This window comes from Hippocampus comes, unplaced genomic scaffold (assembly GCF_001891065.2).
Source record: "Hippocampus comes isolate QL1 unplaced genomic scaffold, H_comes_QL1_v1.1 scaffold156, whole genome shotgun sequence".
Lineage (NCBI taxonomy): Eukaryota > Metazoa > Chordata > Actinopteri > Syngnathiformes > Syngnathidae > Hippocampus > Hippocampus comes.
In genome coordinates, this window is record NW_017805744.1 from 4,471,471 (window position 1) to 4,492,670 (window position 21,200).

Consider the following 21,200-nt stretch of genomic DNA (forward strand, 5'->3'; position numbering starts at 1 on the left):
TTCAATACTTTACATGCATCCACAGAGGAAAAGCAATAAAACACTGATGACTTTAATATGAAAATGTGGGTTATTGTTGTTGGCACTTTACGTACGCCATTTCCCCTCACAAATAACCTCACGCACAATCCCTTGTCAGTTTGTCATTTTAGCTGTACAAATTACAAAATAAAGCAAGGCACTACTTTTCCGCGAGAAACAAAGACACAAAAATAAAGTGATAACATTGACACAATGACGTCTAGGCTGAACATTTACTATTACTGTAAGAAAAAAAAACATGTTGAAATGTTTGGATCAAACTGCACTTTCCTCTCAAACTCCCTTTGGGTTATTCCCTTCTGCTCCTCTGCCGTGTCACGTGAGCGGAAAAAAAACAAAAAACAAAAAGGTTGTTTGTTTTCTCTAAAAAGTTTTTTGTTTAAAAATCACAGGAGGGTCAGTCCTTTAGGGTGGGAGAGGCATGCCAAGTCACCTGGAAAGACATACAAAAAGTGCTGAAACATTTTTGATTGGATTTGCTGAAACTGGATGCAATCGGGAGCCCTTTTTACCTGCATGAAGCAGCGGCCCTCTTACACCATTTCGTACTGGTTGTTGGTTATGTATCGAGACAAGCAGCAGGCCAGGAATACCCCAATGAGCTGAGCACAATAATAAACATTCAAAGCATGCGGAATCACATGTGTTCTGATATTTTAGTCGAACAAATGTGTACCTCTCTGACCATTATATGCAGCGGGACCTTGACTTACGAGTTTGATCCATCAATCAAAAAAGATTTCCTCCTTGAAATGAATTACAATGCTGGTAGTCAGTAAAGTCCAAAAAAAGGGCTGCAAGTACATCGGCGAATGTGGCTCTCCTTTCCCACATCCAAGGGCATTACAGTATCTTAATTGTTCCATGTTATTCTTTCAACTTCATTCGAGTGGCAGCATGGTTTAAGTTCAGCCGAAACTCAAATTTTGGCTCACGACACACATTTCAAACAAGTAATTAAAAATTCCATCAAACAACGGCTCATAGCTGGAAAAACCGGGGCACCCGTAAGTCAAGATACCACTGTATTTATTTAGTGGGGTGTTGCGACCTATCACGAGCAAGTACCTGAAAGAAGGCGATTCCAAAGGAGATCCCCGCAATGATATCGAGGTTGGACTCCATCACATTAGTCACCAGCGAGAAGCAACCCTGCAACATAGGACTTTTATCAATTTTCATTCAATTCAAGTAATTATCCAACATTACTAAGGTCTTGAGATTGTGGGTCACAAGTCAGTTGTCCGGTTCATTTTCACACCAGTGGGTGTCAAGACTCATTTTTGTCACGGACCACACTGTAGTTTTTGTTTCCCTCAGTGGGCCAAAATTACTGTGGAACCATGTAAATGTCCAAACCCATTTTCACTGATGTTGGGATGCTGTGTGAAGCACAAATAAAAACACAATATAATTGTTTCCAAATCATTTTCAACCTATATTTAATTGAATACACTACAAAGACAAGCTATTTCATGATCAAACTGATGAACTTTATTTATTTTTCGCAGGTAATGATTAACTGAGAATTTTATGGCTGCAACATATTCCCAAAAAGCTGCGACAGGTGGCACGACTGAGAAAGTTGAGGACTGTTTATCCGACAGGTGCAGAAAACATCCCACTGGTGAACAGGCTTACTGGGAAAAGGTGGGTGACATGATTGTTTTTTAAAAGGAGTTTCCCTGAATTGCGCAGTCATTCACAAGCAAAGCAAAACCTGTATGAACCTTTCAGCATTATTGGTGCCTTCACGGGTGTGTATGTTAGCCACGCCCTTGGCACTAACACAACCTTGTACCATCACAGACGCTAGCTTTTGGACTTTGCGTCCAGAACAGTCCAGATGGTTCTGTTCCTCTTTGGCCCGGGGGATGCAACGTCCACAATTTCCAAAAAGAATTTGAAATGTTGACTCGTCAGACCACGCAACACTTTTGCACTTTGCATCAGTCCGTCTTGGATGAGTTTGGGCCAAGAGAAGCCGACGGCGTTTTTGGGTGTTGCTGATAAATGGCCTTTGCTTTGCATAGTACAATTTTAAATTGCGCTTAGGAATATAGCGCTGACCTGTATTGACTGACATTGGGTTTCTGAAGTGTTCCTGAGCCCATGTGGTGAGATCCTTTACACAGCGATGTTGGTTTTTGATGCAGTGCCATCTGAAGGATCAAAGGTCACGGGCATTCACCGTTGGTTTTCGACCTTGATGCTTATATGCAGTGATTTCTTCCAGATTCGCTGAGCCTTTTGATGATGTTATGGACCATAGATAATGAAATCCCTAAATTCCTCGCAACTGTATGTTGAGGTAATTGTCCCGGAACTGTTTGACACATTTTTCAGGAAATTATTTACAAAGAGGTGAATGAACCTTGCCGCTTTGCTTGCGAATGTCTGATCAATTCAAGAAAGTTAATGATTATTTGAATTTTACACATCGAATTCACGTGATTGGGATTGATATAGGCCGACTTAACCCTCATGGATGATCAGTTCCCACAGCTTAAAATCCTGAGAGCAACACCCCGAGATATTGCAGTGTCGAACATCGACTAACTACTGCACAAAATGACAGAAAGTGAATGGAGTGAGGTTCCACAGGCTGGTGAGGGGATGCAGAGTATTTTTGCACGGCAGTCAATAAAATACAATGTATTTAAGCGCTCAGCCCTTCGTTGGATGGACTAAAATGACGACACGATTTGACGAAAGTGGCAACTCACAGTGTTGTACACTTCATTTTTAGCCCTGTTCAGGTCCTTGAGGGTGTCTGGAGGGCAGTTGGTGTTGACTTTGCAGCAACTGGCGGGGATGCCCTGGTATTTGAAGTAGTCCGTTTCGGCCCAGTCCGTGTAGTTTTTCACGCCACAGCATTGCAACTATATGTGACCAAACCAACAACACGAGTACATGGGCATTACGGTTATTATCCATTTAATAACTGTTTTGTTCCTCAAAGGAGCATTTATTTGAGGAGGTGGGGGTGGGCTTTTATTTTTCTTGACAGAAACAAATTTGGGCAGGTCGTCTATTCGAAGGACGGACACCTCTTTGAGGTCATGTGGTAGCTATGTCACCAGCAAGGGTGGGTGAACATTTATGCTCAAGAGACTGCAGTAGCAATTTTCCACCAATAGAGAATGCTGACAGACCGTGCAACGGTCAAGAGGAGCTTGTACAGTGGAATCCATGACACATGCATCTGTGGTGACATTGTAATGGAAATTTGACATTTAACAGTGCTAAAGTGTATCTTATAACTAACTGTTTGTGCTATTGTGAGTGCTGACCATGTTATCTGCAGATAGGCAAAGTTGCTTGCTCGTTCGCCAGACTTCACTCATCCTGTTATCTGTAAGTGCAGCTGTCCACAATAGTGACAGAAGTGAAAAATGGGATAAAAGGGGAGGGAGCACCGGAGTGCTCGAAGGAGGCTCCATCACAGATGTGTCAATGGTGTTTCTCCATATTTGTTGTAGCTGAAATAAATCTCATCATTTTACAAAGACTTTTGTTGCCTTGGTTTCCCTGGACAAGACAAAATGACATGCCAGCGAAACACAGAGGCAAACATTTGGTTTCAACCTTTATTTGTGATTGACTTGTAGTGATTAGACTTTTCCCGAGCCCTAATACAACTGATATAATTGTCATCAATTTATTTACAAAATAGTGAAACTGTGCTTACTTCAGTAACAAAATAATTCATTAGCATTTTTACTTGTATTGTTTAAAATTAATTATTATGAAGTAAAAATTAAACTTAAAAACTATTGAAAATGTGGATTCACAATATGTAAGTCGTTTTCCAAGAATAAAATCAGAATTCAATTGCATTGAATGGAAAAAATAAGTCAATTTGAGGCACAAAACGGCTGTAACAACCAACAAATATGACAGGAATCTTGATCATGAAAATGCTCGGCCGGCCCGATTCAAGAAAATAGGACTACTACTCACAGTCCTCTGGATGGCGTCCACTGCGGTTCTGCTGCTCTCTGTGCTGTTGTAGGACTTGACTGCGTTTTGGTATGCGGTGCCTAATTTTTCTTTTATCTGCAAAAGTCCAAACACACACAAAAAAAGTGATCGCATTCTTGTCTTCTACTTCATTTCACATCACGCCTATGCCACCGAGAACTCACTTCATGCCTGAAGACGAAGCCTGATATTCCAGCCACTAGCTCGGCCAGGAAGACCACGCTTAAGAACATGGCGTACTGTCCAAAAAGAGAAAGTATAAAACAACATTGTGTAGATCATTCAAAGCATTGTGGGTATTTTGGTTTGAAGTTTGGAGGATGGGGCGTAGCTCCCTCTCCGCTGACCAGTTTGAGCATCCACGGGCTGCCGCGGCAGGTGGCGAAGCAGCCAAAAAGCCCAAATATGATGATGGCGGCGCCGGTGCCGATGAGGACGTACGGCGCGTTTGTGGTCTCATTGGAAGCCAGTGTGATGTACGCCTCCAGGCTGACTTTCCCCCACACGCCCACTGCTAACAGGATCATGCCTGTGAACTGAGGAGCAGCAGCCAATTATGACACACAAGGGATGCCCCTGATACCAGACCGAGTACAAGTACTTACATTTGAGTACATGCTGATGCCAAGACCCGATATTTGCTAATGCCTTTACATCTTGCAATTTATTTGCAGAGTTCATCCATTTTATAGAGCGGAATTTGCAAACAGTGTTTTCCTCCATGTTTCCCTAGAAGTGTTTTACTCTCGGAGCATTTGTCCGAATATGAGTACAGATACATTTCCTCACGTGACAAACAGTCAAACATGCAAATACAAAATGGGAAAACTCTTGCAGAACTGCTGTAGGCCAGAGCTCATGCTCAGATGTCAAACGACACCCCACCAGGCCTCGCCTCTCAAAGATACGGTACATAGCTAACATACAGGCTGTCATTAAGTACAGTATTTTCTGTATTTCTTACATGGAAAGATTTGATGATCACACGGCTTTGAAAAAGTTTGCTTTCAACCGTTTTAAGCATGTTTCAATCATCTTAAGTGTTGAAAGGGTGGTAGGGGTAAAACTACAAACCTTTTATCTGTTTTCTGTAAATCTGAGATTTTAACCAGTTGCAGGTGGATAAACATAGAGCTACTGTATCGAGACACACTTCCAAACGGATTCATTTTTGACTATTATGTGCTTCCAACTCAATTTGAGGCAGAGGTTTCATTGTTGTCTTTTAAATGTCCAGGCATTACTTTCTTTGAGGTATGCATGTGCGCACGTGACTGTGTGCGTATTTTGGCGGTGGCAATGGTGGAAAGGGGGGTTGCACCACTGCCACCAACGGTCATAAAAATGACAACAGAAAGCGTTTTTGTGAACTTTGGCTGACACACAGATAAAACCAGCAGAAACAGCAATCATTATCTTTGAGTGAGTATAAGTGTGATATGCAAGTAGTGCTCCGAACATTATGATTGATATCTGCTATTTTGTTCACACATTTAAGTAAAAATAGTACACTAACAACTTCCTTTCAATTGTTTTAAACTTTTCTGCTACTAATGTCAACATAATCCTTTTTTTTGGACGAATTATATAAGGTGTAGGAGTGTTTTCAACTGTAATGGAGTGGTCGTCATGTGATTGGTCTACTAAACGTATTCTTTTTAATTCTTAATAAAGGACCAAACACAGCAAAAGCTCAAGTGTGTGCATAACTCAGGAGGTCATCACCTACTAAGGATGTTTTGTATTTAAATAAATCATGTGTGTAATTCTTTTTATTGTTTAGTTTTACAGTAAACTCCCAACTGGGGTGTCATCAAAGGCTGTTTAGTGTTTCGGATTACAAAATACAATCGTACCAGACTTAGATATGTTTTGGTTTTATAGGTTAAGATGTCACTAAAATAAAGGCAGATGAACCATACATTTATATGAAAGAGTAGCTAAAATTGGAGTTAACTTACTAAACACTTTGACCTGCAGTTTTTTAAAAACGTTAACTTCAACAATGTAACAAAATTCTCCCAAACGCGTGTGGAGAAAAACAAGTCAGGGAGTCAAAAGTGTAATTTTTCAATATGCGTTTTTTGGGGGGGTTAAATATGAATTTGACATTTTTCAAATAACGAAGGCCCCCGTGAATGTGCAAACCCGCAGGGTTCGGTACCACTGACATGGTCAAGAACCAGTGCTCGAGTCTCTTTGATCAATCACTGTGACTTTTATCAATCACTGTGATTAACATAAATCCTGCAATGGCTTGTTTCGTTTTATTATTTTGCCTTATCTTTTGTACTTGTGGTGCCACAATAAACATGAATGTCTTTTGATATTAGACATAAAAAAAGCATTTTCTTTCTTTGAAGATAAATAGAGCAACAGTACTTATATCGTGTGCGTAACCAGTGACGTCATCGGGTTTTAAATCTTATCTTAGATAAATCGCCGGCGCCTGTGCTCTCAAGTAACGGAAACAAAATCATCGTAGTTTTGGAACTAGCATTACATAAAACTTTACTTCATTTCATGACTTTATAACGACAAAAGTTCTTGTTTTGATTTGCGCTTGTTCGCATCCTTGTAGCCCGTTGTTGCTGTTAGCTTGTTGTCCTGTAAACTCCCCCAACCCCCTTTCCTCCACATCGACATGGTCGCAGCTCACCCAGAAAATCAGACTGTAGGAGATGAGGAAAGTCTTCAGGCAGGTGATGACCGGTTTCGTTTGAAGCCGACGTGAGGGCGGCGACATGTTTGGCTTCTTTTATGTGACTGTGAAGTAAAAAGAAAGACAAAAGATCACTTCAAAGCAGCCCCGAAGAGAAGAAAAAGTTGGTGGGGGGGGATACGTTCTCTGCAAGCTCAATAGGGAAGTGACGTCATCGCCGGCCAGATTACTTTTCCCGACGGAATCAACAGTTGTAAAAAAAAAAAAAAAGGAAAAAAATCAAGTTAACTAGTATATTTAAACTTATTCCTCAGCAACACCGCTTCCATAATAAACTCATTTTATGCGAAACATGGCAAATTTGAACCATCTAAATATAATTTACCGTGTCTATTTAGAGACTGATTTGAAAATAATAAGTGCTCTGAAAGAAATTCAGACAAATTAATTTGAAATACTGTACATCTGCAGCAATAGAATGTTTTATGCCGAAGGCGTAAAAACCTCTGGTGTTTTACTTCAGGGCAGTGCCAAATTAGCCGTCAACTTTCAACCTTTTTTCTCCGGCGGTTCTGTCAAAATTAAGTGGGTGACGACTTAAAGGGCACATTCAACACCCTTGATCTTTTAATTATGCATTAAATCAAGGGTGTCCTTTGAAAACTCAAAATAAAAAAATTCTAATATCGATTCAGCAATATTATTAATTAAAATAATGCAACAAACGTTAATGAGAAAACATTTCACGACTTTATTCTGAAGGTTGCCACACTCCCTGTTGGGTGTTCGCTAGTTTCTGTGATTTGACTGTCAGATAATCGCTCGAATAACAATTAAGAATTGATTAAATTGCTGTGTGAACATGTATATTTCAACATTAACCCGCAAATCACACTTTAATGATTCCAAAAATCACTTTTTATCTTTAATCGACGCGCCGTAACGTCATTGAATGACAAGAGACAACAGGGCCCCCTAGTGGATTAATACTCGCCACTGAAGCGAGAAGCGATTGGGCTGAGCGCTGCTGAGACAAGACAAAAAACTCTTATTTCCCACTGGAGTGAAACCACTAGGCGCATTTTAAAAGTCGTTGTCGTGTCATTTTTCAAAGTTTTGTGGAGTGTGCCATTGGTGAGAGTCCGACTTGGGACGCCAACGAGAAGCTGCGCACTACTTTTTCCCTCCCAGTAGTGTCATCCTTTTTTTTTAACCGACCAGAGGTTTGACTATGACCCGTGTCCCGGTGCTCTTTTTGTTCTTGTTGTATCTCACAGGTGAGTCAGTGAAGGTCTTATAATGATAATAATGGAGAATTTGCCTGTGAATATGGTCTGACATTGTCTCTCAGTCAGTCAAATGTATTGACCGTCTTTAGTAGTAACATCTGTAGTAGATACAAATGTGGTCAATATTTTTAAGACTCCATCCCATTTTAGGAAAACAGCATTTGGAATCCCCCAATATATCAGAGGTAATAATAATTATCCGATGAATTTTAAATAAATGAAAGTGGAAATGTGTGGTTTTTTTTTTTTTTGACAGGGTTGTAGCCAGAAAATTTACAGTGGGGTGGCCACAAAACAATACATCTTGATTTATGTAGCACTTTCGCAATTGCTGCAGCTGTAACAAAGCGCTTTATAGTAGCTTTAACATAAAAAAACAGAAATAGTATGACACATTACCTCAATGAGGAATTGTCTATAATGCACATGTTCACATACACGGCGTCTACATATGCATGCTCACCCCATCTGTAACTCAGAAGTCGGTGTTTGTCATTCCATGCCCAGTCAAGGATTCATGAAATGCACAAATATACAAAACCTTGCCCAACACACTCATGATACATGCAGTATCAAGTCGAAGTAAAAAGCAATGGTTTGGTGAGCTTATTTTACTTGATAATGCCATTTTATTTGCCGTTGCTTTGTTTTCCTGTACTATCTCATGGTCTACTTCTGACTCATGCACTGCTTTGCAAATCATTGTATTCTGTTTATGTTTAACACAATGTCCTGACTTTACTGGAATTGGGTTTCTAAATGAATTGTGGCAGAGTAACAGAGGGTCTAATAATGCTGCATCCATGTGAAAATGACAGGAAACTGACAGGTATCAAAATGTTCCCCCAGGTTGGGGTTGCCAGGGGGTGTGGCCAGATAGTGACCAGGAGTGCATGGGTGGCCACGGCCACTCCTGGCCACCATGTAGCTCTGCCTTTGTTAAGCATTTGGCAGCACCGTGTACGATAGTCATGATCGGAATGTCTGCCTTACAGTCAAAAAGTGTCAGGTTTGAATCTTTGTTCAGGGAAAGACCTCCTTTCTCGTGTTTACATGTTATACCCATGCTTGTGCACACTAAATTTCATAAGAGTATATTTTACTCTAAAAAGACAGTCTTTGGTCCCGGTCTAAACAGTCAAATTTGCGCTTGGAAGAGAGAAAAATATTCACAGTAAATTTTAATCAACAAAGTGGATTAATTGTACTCCAAACGATCAACTTTTATTTGATGAGACCAGCAAGTTACTCAGCCACACTTTACCTCATGTAGTCTGAGTGAAGAGATTTTGTCCATTCTGATGATTTGTTGGGGGAGGCAATTGTACTCCAAAATGTTGGCAGGGATGTGAACAACACTTTTCTGTGATGATGTGTTTTATGTGATTTATTGATTAGGAATTGAATTTCGCCAAAATACTTTTGCAACAAACAACACATAAGAGTGTAGTGTGCTTTTCAAAATCGAACACAATCTGTTTCATGAAATTCCATGTGTGTGAATGCTGGAAAGTTAGCTTCTGCAAAAGGAAGCTTGTGTGGCTGAGATTCCTTGGTATCATCATAACATAAACAACAGCGTCTCTGCATGCTCAAAGAAGCCTATTGGCTCTGGGAACATCTCTACTCAGTTACATGAGGAGTTTGTTAGAGCCTTTCTTCCATGTGTCTCTGCTTTCCTTGTTCTAGCTGTGCGTGGGACCACAGAGGATGGCGGCTACGATGACGTTGCCCAGGAAGATGACGATCTTCCAGACTACACCAGTATGTATGGAAATACTGCACGCATACATTCACTTGGGCCACACACACACACACACACACACGCACACACACACACACACACACACACACACACACACACACACACACACACACACACACACACACACACATCTCTAATCCTCAAAAACACTGTAGCGTATACCTTTGGGTCTCACACAACTAGTTTGAAAATCAGAAGCCTGTAAACTATTTTTCAATTTATAATAAAGGGGTGATTGGTAATAAAAAACTGATGCGATGTCTTCCCTTGCCCACCAGAACTTCATTGGTGTCGTTCTCCACGTCTCGTCAATGGGGAGATAACCTGCCACTCCCCACGAGGCCGAGCGTATCGGACCACCCAGGGCACCCGCTGCAACATGAGCTGCGACCGAGGCTATCGCCTGATTGGCCGGAGCTCCATCCAGTGTCTCGCCAACCGCCGCTGGTCGGGGACCGCCGTCTGCCGCAGTGAGTGGGAGTTCCTGTTAAAAAAATAGCACAGTTTAGTACTGTGAACCCCTCATTCACTGTGGGGAATATCCATCCATTTTCTGCCTTCCTTTTTGGAGTTTGTATGTTCTCCCTATGCCTGCGTGGGTTTTCTCCGGGTACTCTGGTTTCCTCCCACATTCCAAAAACATGTGTGGCAGGTTAATGGAACACTCTAAATTGTCCCTAGGTGTGAGTGTGAGCGCAAATGTTTGTCTATGTATGCCCTGCGTTTGACTCGCGACCAATTCTGGGTATCCCTCACCTACTGCCCGAAAGGCTGCAGCACGCCCCGCGACCCTCATGAGATTAAAGCGGATCAGAAAATGGAGGGATGGATGGATAAAAAAAAAAAACCCTGGAATTTTGAACTTTTGTTTGATAACATCTTTTTATCCAAAATTCAAATGTCTTCAGTGTACAATAAAAACAAAGGAATCAACCTTGCCATTCCAGTCCTTTTGGAGGGAACGGTAGCATGGACGCAACCATGACATCACAGTATCAAGCTGATCTTCATGTTTTCTGCAGAGATGCGATGCAGCGTGTTGCCCCTCATTCCGCACGGCAGCTACACATGCACTCAGGGCTTCGTGGTGGACTCCAGGTGTGACTTCACCTGCACCCCCGGCCATCGCATCGAAGGGGAGCACACCCGCACGTGTCAGCACGGGGGGACGTGGAGTGGGGCACAGCCCATTTGCTCAGGTACTCTCATACTCTCACTGTGCTTCAACGAGAGGTACAGAGTTTTGGGTTGAACAAAAAATAAAAAAGACTCTGGTAAGTGTTGATTCAAATTCTGTACTTGGGTAAAATTTTTTAAAAAAGCCACACATGAACGCATGAATCGGGTTTGTGGCACTCTTCAAGGGTATATAGCTACACAAGGCAGGTCTTGATGTGAGGATGAGGGTTTGTGTCAGCGTCAAGGGTTAGGTTTAGGGTAAATGACAAAGGATCTTTAAATCCTCCCCCGAAGACCAGTTGACCACCCAGGGTGGTCCTAGAGAACCAGTTGTCCTACAGTCAATCACTTCAAATATGGGCAAACTATGAGTGATGAAGAATTTAATTGCATCTGACAGCCTCAATCTGCAGCCACAAAATGGAGCTGAACTCAGTACATCTGCTTTGCTGACGTTTTTTTTTTCCCCCCAAGCACAGCTCTCCAGGGTCTCACTTTCACCAAAATACACATATTTCCTCCTACGCTGCTAATGGAATCCAAGACTGCGGTCACTTAATCTTCATGTTTCCCTGAAGCAGAGGCTCTGAAATTGGGGTCTGGGAGCTTAGACTATTGCCCTAACTACAAAAAAAGAGTAAATGAATTCACTTCCCCTGTTAAATGGAAGGAAAAGTTGTCACATTTTTTCCTCATGTTAATTATAACCTCACACGATATTTTTTTCAACTGCTAGGACATGGATGAGCAACTGGCAGCCTACTGGCCGCATTCCACATAAAAATTATATCCCCACGTCACATGTAGATAGTATTATGCATAAAGTTGTCAAATATATTGTATGGCCACTTTTTAGTTGACTTTGTCCGTCATGGGGGTGCTCTGGAATGTAACCTCAGCAATACACCAGAGATTACTGTATTCGTTTTCCATAAAATGTGTTGTGGATCTCTAAATGACTTCAGATACAGAACCTCCCAAAATAAGGTGTCCGCTATCCAGAATCAGGGTTGCACAACCTGGAAAACTGACTGCCAGAGTGACTTGGGATGCACCAGTTGCCACGGACACGGCTGATAAAATGCTTGAGTATGTCTCTGTTTAACTTTAGGACCGTTTCCGGTTTCAAATGGAAAGACAAGTTCAACTTTGTTGCTTTTTTTTCTTTAGTGTGATCCTAGTGGGCCAGGAGCCCGGCAGTGAATTTAAAGAGGGACCCAATATTATTCGCTACAAAGTCTACGATCAAGCCAGAAACCGAGCCGCCTGCAAGTTTATTGTCCGTGTTGAAGGTGAGCAGATTCCACACTGAGAGCATGTCAGATTTTACCACCTCAATTAAACCAACCTTCGTTGACCATTTAAGTGAAATTGGATCATTTTGGTGGCACAGTGCGTCAGGAGCGCTCAAATAACACCACAGCGCTGTGTTCTGACCTTCTAGTGAGAAGATGCCCTTCACTGTCTCCACCTTTTCACGGTTCCCTCACCTGCTCATCCGATGTCACCAACCACGGCGCCGTGTGCGAATACCACTGCGACGGCGGTTATGAGCGCAGGGGCGTGTCCAGTCGGGTTTGCCAATTCGACCGCAATTGGAGTGATGGGCCTGCGGAGTGCGTTCGTGAGTATGAAATACACATTAGTGGCATGATTACATTCAGCGGTACCATTTCTCCATTTTCTCGAGTGCTTGTCCTCATTCGGGTCATGAGTGAGTTGCAGCCTATCTCAGCTGACTTTGGGCAAGAGGCCAGCAGCCACCCAGGCTACCCATCCATCAATTTTCTCTAGCACTTGTCGACATTAAGCAGGGTTGGCTCTGGGTTGTGAAACCTCTGAGCCCAAGTCGATAAACAGTTTATAAAAATCTCCGAGTCACATTTAAGTGTGGTTAGTCACAACCCGCCTGTCACTCTTATCTTTGTTGTTGTGAGCGCTAAACCAAAAACAACTTTTGTCCATGGTCCATTTTTAAAATGAATCGGCTGATTAATCAGGTGCCTGAGTTTATTTTTTTCTGCCAAATATCAGAGAAAAAAAATCACTATTGGTCGGGCCCTAATCAATTCCATAGTGGCCACCACTCAGAGGTCATAGCTTAATTGGACGGGCTTGGGTCAATTGAATCAAGGAATACCCATCGGTAGAATTTAGACAAATGGTCTCCCCCAGGTCCCTATTGACAATGACAGTTGGCGTTGTACGTTTTAGCGATGGAGATTGAGTCAGATGTGAAAAGCGCGTCGGCTCTGCTACGTCAATTTTTCGAAAAGAGGCGACTTCTCATCCTGTCTGCGCCCGACATCGCCGACCCGGAGTACCAGCTGCAGAATATCATGATACAAGTGAGGAAAACTTTAAACGCGTCTCAACTTGAAAATGAAAGCCCCTCACAAAAAGCGGTCACAGATCTCTCTTGCTTTTCTCCCGCTCCCAGAAAGCAGACTGCGGCTTACAACTTCGCCACGTGACGCTGATCGAGTTGCTGGGCTCACCGCCGAATGGGACGGGACGCATCAAGGACAACAACTTGACCTCGGTAGTCGTTGAGGAATTGAGGTAAAGCCGAGAGAACATGGATTCCACTTACTCTAACTTTGGAGGTGTCTTCACTCTCAAATGCTGAGATGCGACAGACAGGAAACTCATTTAGTTACATGTACACGCGCACTCACTCACTTGATCCCTCTCACTAACCGACTTACACACACTCTCATAGCCCATTCACTCACTTTTGCATTAATTCCTCACACACGCATCCACTTACAATCTCTCTCACACTTACACTCATGCACACAATTTCTCACATAAATCACACACACACACACACACGCACACGCACACAATTTCTCACATCACACACACACACACACACACACACACACACACACACACACACACACACACACACACACACAGTTATTGATTTGACCTGAGCACAAAAACGGTAAACTTACGAGATTCTCAGCTAACAATGTCGGCTAGCCTAAGGGGGGAAAAAAACACCAAAAAAGAATTTGCTAATTTGATTAACAGAACACCAATTATGATCAAAATCACACCAGACAAACACTCATTCATAGAAGTCGAGGCGAATCTGTTTTTCCACTGGGCAGTCCAATATGTGTTAAGGCACGGCTCAATTTTCCACACTAGAAAATGCTTTCAGTGAATTCCCCCCCACAAGACACATTCATACACACGAATCCCACATCTGACTCAGTGCATAGTACCACCAAATAAGGGATTTAAACGTTTTTCCCCGCAGGCTCACATTCCGAATCTCCGGGCAATACTTCAGCATGGTGCTGGTGGACAAGCTCGGGCTGGATCGGGAGCGGTTCATCAGCCCCATATCGTCGGAGGAACTCTTTTCCTACATTGACAGCTTCTTGCTGGACGAAGAGGAGAGGGAGAAGCTGGAGCTCCACCACGATTTCTGCGAGTCATAAAATAAAATTTTAAAAAAAGTGGCCGAGTGACAAGCCCATGGGGTCACATTATGATCAGGCCCCAGAAAGCCCGGATGGACTCAGGAGGAAAGTTACATTTCGCGCTTTCCATGCTGTTGATAGCGCCAGAGTCTACTTGACAAAATAGAACACAATACACATTAACATAGATACTTTTTTCTTTCAATAAAAGTACTAGTAACACACTACATTTACATTCACTAAAGCACCGAAGCTTTCAAAGTGACTACATTACATTAAACTTGGTCAGCAATTTAATCTCTACTTGATGAGCCTATCGCGTTGGTTCATTACAACAAAAGTTAAGACCATTTCGTGTCAGAATTTGCCTCACTTTATTTTATTAACTCTTGTTTAAATTGACATTGTTGAGCAAGAGTCTAATTTGCACATTCCCATTTTTCCCTAGTTGACATTTGATGAAAAAATAAAATCCAAAGTTACTCGGGACTTTTGTAGTTTTCTTCTTTAGATAATTACTTGCATTAGAGCAAGTAATTATTTTGACGACTGCATTTTACCTTCACTTGTCATATTTTAAAGCAAAAGTAGTCGAGTACATTTTGTTGCTATGCCTGAGGTGAATGTTTTTCATGCAATATTACACCGAAGTAAAACAGCTACTCGTAATGCGGAGTTCAGAGGAGATACTATGGAGCCAAATGAAACGATCCATAATGGTTTGTCATCATTTATTGGCTGAACATTATAGTAACAATAGAAATTTAAAAAGTCACATACATATGCAACAAAGATTCAATAAACCTACAACTGCGTTTGATAATGATAATAAACAGCAATACCTATGTAAAATATTCAAAAAGCACAGGTTACATATGACAATATTGCTTTGACACCATTTATATGCCGTGCAGCTACTGTTACAAACAATACAAGTGTGCAAGTGTTCTTAAAATAACCACAAATTGAGTATGCATTGGCACATTAGTCATCAAAAAAAAACATGTCTTAACATGAGCCCAGCGGGTGGGAAGAGAGTGTCTTCTTACAGCCAATCAACGGCGTGTCCCATCATGTCGCTAAGTGAGCTTCTGTTTTTTGCAAAATAAACACCATCGTATGTGATCAAACTGTTTCTGACCCGTCATTGCCCTCTGTCCAAAAAGATTCCGGCGTCCTCATTTGCCCTTTTTCTTCCTCATGGTGGTGCGCAATGGAAGAGTGCCCTCTGCCCAAGAGTCTGGGTACTGCATCATCTTCTTCCACAGACTGACCTCTTCTCCAACGGAATCCATCTCCACTTCCTGGTTTCCAATTTTTACAGTGCCTAAAAAGGGGGGATGTTAAGTCAGGGTGCACAAACATTTGGGTGTGGGATGAGCGTTCGAGGTTGTCTGGTGCTCTTTCCCCGCCCCGACCCACTGACCTCATGCCTGAACTTAAAAGATTTACAGCACATCTGGGCAAGGTAGTGCCTGTGGAAAAATTAATTGCCGACCTCTGACTTGTAACATGAGGCCGTGTGAGAGCGCTAGCTGATTTAGCATGTTTCTCGAAGGGTAGGGGTCCTGTGGACGATATTTTTTGCACCACAGACTGCTTTCACGAAATTTTTGATGGACTGAAGAAACGTTACGTGACCATGATGACCGCCCTGTCGGCGGTGTCCCCAGCATTTGGCCATCGCCCCCTCAAAACTTTTTGTAGGTACTGCATATGTAGGTGCTTATAAAAAAAAAAAAAAAAAATGTAGAAAAGTTTTATAGTGTTCAGTCCCTATGCCATGCTATTTAAAATATTGAAATTGCATATAGATCACAAGACGACAGCAAAGCACCACAAGAACCCACCTCAGCATAGTTCCTTGGCACCAAGCTGAGCACACGTAATTCAAAACACTTGCATCACAAACCACCTTTTCCCATTGAAATGGCATTAATCCCATCTAGCTGCCCCGCCCTGATTTTTCCATCGGGTTCGTTCAAAGTTGCAAAAGGTTGCGAAGACATCGGCCAACAGCTTTACTTCATTCACAGCCAGCTTTTCTCGTCACAAAATTGTTTGCCGCTCAGTTGGGATACGGGCTTAAATGAAGTTACCTACAATATTCCAGTTGACTGAGATGCAACCGTACTAAAGTGCGGTTGGATTTGTTGTCAGCGTTTTACCTTCGCCGGAACTGAGGCGCACGCCTCCGAGGAACTCATTGCTCAACATGGGTTCTCTATCCCACACAGTCAGTTCCAGACACATGGTCCTCAGCTGCTCCAGCGTCAACTCCTTGTAGACAAACGTGTGACCGTAGTGAGGATTCAGGCTCTTCTTCACGACGGGTGTCTTTCTCTTGGTAGTCTTGGACTTAGACGGGAACAAGTAGCTGCGAAAACACAGCAAAAAGGGTCTTCAAAAACAGTTGATATCGTAAGAATGTCTTGGAGTTTTGTTTCAGCCTCACCCTTTCACAAAGCTATCCGACGTGCCTCCTCCTCCCTTCATGGCCATCAAATTCTTTGCCTCCTTAATCAAGATGTGGAGTTCCCCACCTTCCACCTCCACTACCTTTTTGCCTAGAGGAAGGGAGACAAAACTTGACGTTTAAGAGCAGCAAAGTGTGCCAAAAAAATCTTTTCTCATATTGTACAGCAGCTTTACCTTTGAATTTCTGCAATCGAGGGCCTTTCGGTGTGACATACTTCAAGGAGATCATCAACTCTCCTTTGAATTGAGTGAAGGCCGACGCTGGTATGCAGCACGGAGCCTTGGAGAACATTGGATGCTTTATGCTCATTTTTTTTATGTCATGACAGCAGAAGTAGGAGTATTTAAGCCTTCTTTACATTGCAGATCTTTTCGAAATGTATTGGATGTATGACAAATTAAAACAGTGGTGACTTGAGAAACGAGTTTAAATCATTCTGTGACCACGCGTTTAATTGAAATGAATGGAAAGGTCGTTCAGCTGCACCCTTCATTAAAAAAAAAAAAATTATACACACACACACACACACACACACACACACACGCACACACAATATTGCACTTTAAAAACAGCCATACAGCAAAAATGTAATTCAGTTGAATTCAACAGTTTGTCACGTATAAATTGACTGGTGAATGTGTTGCTATTTCTGGTGTGCCTGCCTGCCCAAGTGAGTCGAGTTAACTGACACCCTACAGCACTCTTATCAAGTCTGTGCTTGCACCCCCTGCCCCACTACCCCCAAAAATCTGCAGAACCACAGTTTGCATTTTTAAAAATTTGAAAGTCGAGTCACCCCAAACTCAAGGTACCACCGTACTTCACGAAAAGTCGTGAAATTTAATGGCGATAGCGTGACTATACAGTATTGCTGTCAAATGTCAAAATGGATCTTGTAACCATAAAAAAATAAAATAAAAATACAAACAAGACTAAAGAGCGACCAAGTGATAAAGTGCTGATTATTGAAATAATTTAAATGGTTTACTTTTGTCATGAGGGCCATACATTCCTCCTGTGGGCAGTCCAGGTCATAGCAGTCCAGAGCGATCTCCACCTCTCCGAGGAAAGGGTTGCTGCCTAGGTGGCCGTGATGCCACACAGATATCAGCATGCTTCGAGTTAACAGCTGATTGCGCCGAATGTTGTACTAATCGTGGAGCAGACAATGGGACAAATGAGTTCACCCATTCACTCCCCAAGACATATTTTTGTATTTTCAGATTCCACACATTCAATCCGAGGTACAGTACTTATCTTTTTTTGAATTTTTTTTTCACCCCAAGACTTTGGGTTAAAAAAAAAAAATCTGAAAATGGCTGTTCCTGAATGAGTTAAAATATAAGAGGCAGGTCCTGGCATATTACTGGCGATTTTGCATGTGAGCATGTGGCCCTAAACTGTGGCTAACGGCAGTGCCTACTTCAATCATCATCCTCCTCCTACCGAAATCCTCAACAGGGAACAAAGGGCAAGTCCTGCTGCAATAAGCTACAGTCTGAGCTTAATTGACACCCCGCAAAACAGGTTTCTACCACAGTACTACACCCTGCCCAATCGTTGCGTGCTGTCTAGATTCAGTCCATTGACGCAGGTCCATCAAGGGGGCGGGACTAGCAGATGTCAAAGTCATGTCGGCAGAGGCATGACGTGCTTGTGCGTAGTCTGCATTACAATAGGTGAGCCCGGGGGGTTTTCAACACTATATCCAGCCAAAGACTTTTTCAAATGCTTCACATCAAGTCAGGAACAGAATCAACATTGACAAGCACGACTGTAAATAAATAAATAAGCCTAAAGGTCTCCGTAGGGGTTGTGACGAGGAGTCGTATGGCAACCAGGTTAAGTGTCAACAAAACCCAGAGAACAGGAAGTGTTCATCTCAAGCATACCTTGAATGTTTCTTCATAGACTGGGTCGCAGGTGTGCCTCTTGATAGTAGTCTTCCTTTTGCTCTGGCGAGATTTGTCAGGGAGGAGGTAACATTTGACGTAACTGGATGGAGGAGAGAGAGAGAGAGAAAATAAACAAAGAGCAAACAACCCAATTTTCTCCTTGCAAACCTCTCACATGACTGCATTTCTCGAGGTGTTTGTTGACACAGAATTTCCCGTTCAGCACAACTTGTTGACTTAAACATACAGTAGCAAACACAGCCAGAATGTGTACAAAGGAGAAACTGTGTAGGTTTCGCAGCAATCTCAAGTGTTTAAACACAAACAATATGAATGGTTGCACTCGTGGACTGAAATGAAAACCATGTTATATTTACGGATTGGAAAACTGCCGAAGGCTATCGCCGCAGGCCAGTTTGCGGCACTCCTTGATTAAAACCTGCAGGCTCTGGGTGGGCTCATCGTAGAACATGGAAAAGACCACCTCCCCTCTCACGTCCACACTGTAACTGTCTCCGGAGTCACTGTAAATGCTCGTCATGCTCACGCTCTGACAAGGAAAAGGTTTCATTAGACAATTCCTGTTTAAGATTGACATGTCTTCAGACTATAATAAACCCCCACTGCTGTGATGAGCAAGAAACCATGACTAAAATACTCTCTCAGTCGAGACACATCACTTCAACATAAAATTGTGCCTTGGGTTTCGCAACCACACTCGTTAACTCGAACTTCATTTGTAGAGCGCTTTTCATACACGACGGGGTAACTAACTGCTTCACATTGTTAAAATCACAACCATGAATCTGTTTCAGACAAGCTGGGCATACTCTTGGTTCAGCGCCTCCCCAACACTCCAAGAACCCTTTTCGAGGTGGAGCAAACCAGCGGCCCAGGCTTTAGCCTATCCACTGTAGTTTGCTCCCTTCTCAAAGTAATGAAGAGGTGGTAGTGCTTGACAGTCCAAATGAAGTCGACTTGAGCAAGATACTGAACGTCCAGGTGATCCTGATGCTGCATCACCAGGAGCTGAATGATAACTCAAGTGCTATGTATGCCTTGCAGGTGGAAACGTGTAACAGAAGTGTAAGCCCGTTTACTCCGTTTAGACACGTGTATATTGGCTGCAGTGCAGTTCTGGAGGTTAATTCAAATGTGGATGAGTCTGCTATGTTGCAACTGTAATTCTAGGGGGTGCCGAATGAGGGGAGTTAATCGCTCGTTAAAAAAAAAAATATATATCAAATAGGCCCTCTCACACAATAAAGTGCCAATTTGACAGCCCAAGTAATTATCTTTGTTTTGTTGGACAGTAAATTTCAAATGGAAATGGCAACAAACAGCACATAGCCTTTTTTTTTTTTAAAGAATTGTTCACTGTCTGCCAAACTGCTGCCTGTTGTGCTGCAGTGCAGTTCTGGAGGTTAATTCAAATGTGGATGAGTCTGCTATGTTGCAACTGTAATTCTAGGGGGTGCCGAATGAGGGGAGTTAATCGCTCGGTAAAAAAAAAAATATATATATCAAATAGGCCCTCTCACACAATAAAGTGCCAATTTGACAGCCCAAGTAATTATCTTTGTTTTGTTGGACAGTAAATTTCAAATGGAAATGGCAACAAACAGCACATAGCCTTTTTTTTTTTTAAAGAATTGTTCACCGTCTGCCAAACTGCTGCCTGTTGTGAAGGGAATTGAGTTGTCTGCCAGCATAGAGTGCCTGTTAAACATTTTGATGCAAAAAACAATCAAATAGAAAACATCCAAACAAGGGCTTGTATCTCCAAAAAGCATGCAAATCGGATCACTAACTGAAGGAACAATTGGACTTCCTCAGCACCAATGACTACTTTCCCCATTCGTCAGGGCTTTGGCACCATCTTAGAGCACTACTATTGTATTGCAAAAGCACAAAAAATACACGCACGCACGCACGCCTTACCAGAACAGATCAAAAGGGGCTTACGTTAAAATATGTAAAATTTACCATTGAACTTGCAGAACTGGCCATCGAATTTCTGTGAGTGTTAACCAGGCTGTCAATATCCTCCTCTTCATCATCCTGTCAAATTACAAATCAACAACCACATGACTACAAACATGGAAGTCAATTTTCTAATAAGGTACATCCGATATTTTACATTTAAACATGAGCGTATACAGTAATGGCAATACTCACTTGCATGTCTAAATCCGGCACAGACTGGCTCCTGTTTCCCATCGGTACTGTCAATGTGTCTCGATTATCACGCAGATCAAGTGTTGAATGGTGTTCTGACACGAACGTGCAGAGCATTACTCATCATCCATCTTACTCAGAAGGGAGAAAACAATAAGATGCTTACCATGAATATTTTGAGTACGAGTGACGCTCTTCTTGAAAAGTTTCTGAACATCCAACTCAGGGCTGGGACAGACTTGTTTTATTTCTGGATTCTATGATAGCATACGCAGGTAAAATAGTTAGCG

The 21,200-nt window shown here is 42.3% G+C and overlaps 3 protein-coding genes and 1 long non-coding RNA gene across 20 annotated transcripts in view; 2 read left to right on the plus strand and 2 right to left on the minus strand.

The window, feature by feature from the left end:
• On the minus strand, positions 1-6,938 carry tspan6 (tetraspanin 6). Its single transcript, XM_019884098.1, has 8 exons — positions 6,686-6,938; positions 4,374-4,562; positions 4,191-4,265; positions 4,006-4,101; positions 2,769-2,924; positions 1,111-1,194; positions 555-644; positions 1-475 (listed from the first exon to the last, which is right to left on the minus strand). Exons 1-7 carry the CDS (start codon positions 6,770-6,772, stop codon positions 576-578), a joined length of 756 nt encoding a protein of 251 aa, XP_019739657.1. The 5' UTR covers positions 6,773-6,938; the 3' UTR covers positions 1-475; positions 555-575.
• On the plus strand, positions 5,373-15,357 carry srpx2 (sushi-repeat containing protein X-linked 2). 2 transcript variants are annotated; one of them, XM_019884062.1, is made up of 10 exons: positions 5,373-5,452; positions 9,667-9,741; positions 10,021-10,212; positions 10,765-10,941; positions 11,887-12,010; positions 12,092-12,213; positions 12,366-12,545; positions 13,136-13,269; positions 13,362-13,483; positions 14,193-15,357. In XM_019884062.1, exons 3-10 carry the CDS (start codon positions 10,122-10,124, stop codon positions 14,374-14,376), a joined length of 1,134 nt encoding a protein of 377 aa, XP_019739621.1. In that variant the 5' UTR covers positions 5,373-5,452; positions 9,667-9,741; positions 10,021-10,121; the 3' UTR covers positions 14,377-15,357. The 2 variants fall into 2 exon arrangements, with proteins under 2 accessions (XP_019739621.1, XP_019739620.1); XM_019884061.1 differs by lacking the exon at positions 5,373-5,452 and adding an exon at positions 7,620-7,965.
• Positions 15,076-21,200, minus strand: part of sytl4 (synaptotagmin-like 4) — a 21,153-nt gene continuing 15,028 nt past the window's right edge. For 14 of the 16 annotated variants that reach the window (XM_019883983.1, XM_019883984.1, XM_019883985.1 and 11 more), the window contains 10 exons: positions 21,077-21,167; positions 20,911-21,005; positions 20,719-20,793; positions 19,110-19,282; positions 18,730-18,832; positions 17,826-17,987; positions 17,011-17,116; positions 16,814-16,925; positions 16,527-16,735; positions 15,076-15,685 (listed from right to left, as the gene is read on the minus strand). In XM_019883983.1, coding sequence (XP_019739542.1) covers positions 15,537-15,685; positions 16,527-16,735; positions 16,814-16,925; positions 17,011-17,116; positions 17,826-17,987; positions 18,730-18,832; positions 19,110-19,282; positions 20,719-20,793; positions 20,911-21,005; positions 21,077-21,167 — 1,275 coding nt within the window. In that variant the 3' untranslated portion in view covers positions 15,076-15,536. The remainder of the gene's footprint in view (positions 15,686-16,526; positions 16,736-16,813; positions 16,926-17,010; positions 17,117-17,825; positions 17,988-18,729; positions 18,833-19,109; positions 19,283-20,718; positions 20,794-20,910; positions 21,006-21,076; positions 21,168-21,200) is intronic. The other 2 variants (XM_019883992.1, XM_019883998.1) reach the window with 1 other exon arrangement.
• LOC109524338 (uncharacterized) lies at positions 19,391-20,491 on the plus strand. The gene is made up of 2 exons (XR_002169945.1): positions 19,391-19,875; positions 20,156-20,491. It is a non-coding gene; the product is annotated as an uncharacterized LOC109524338 (long non-coding RNA).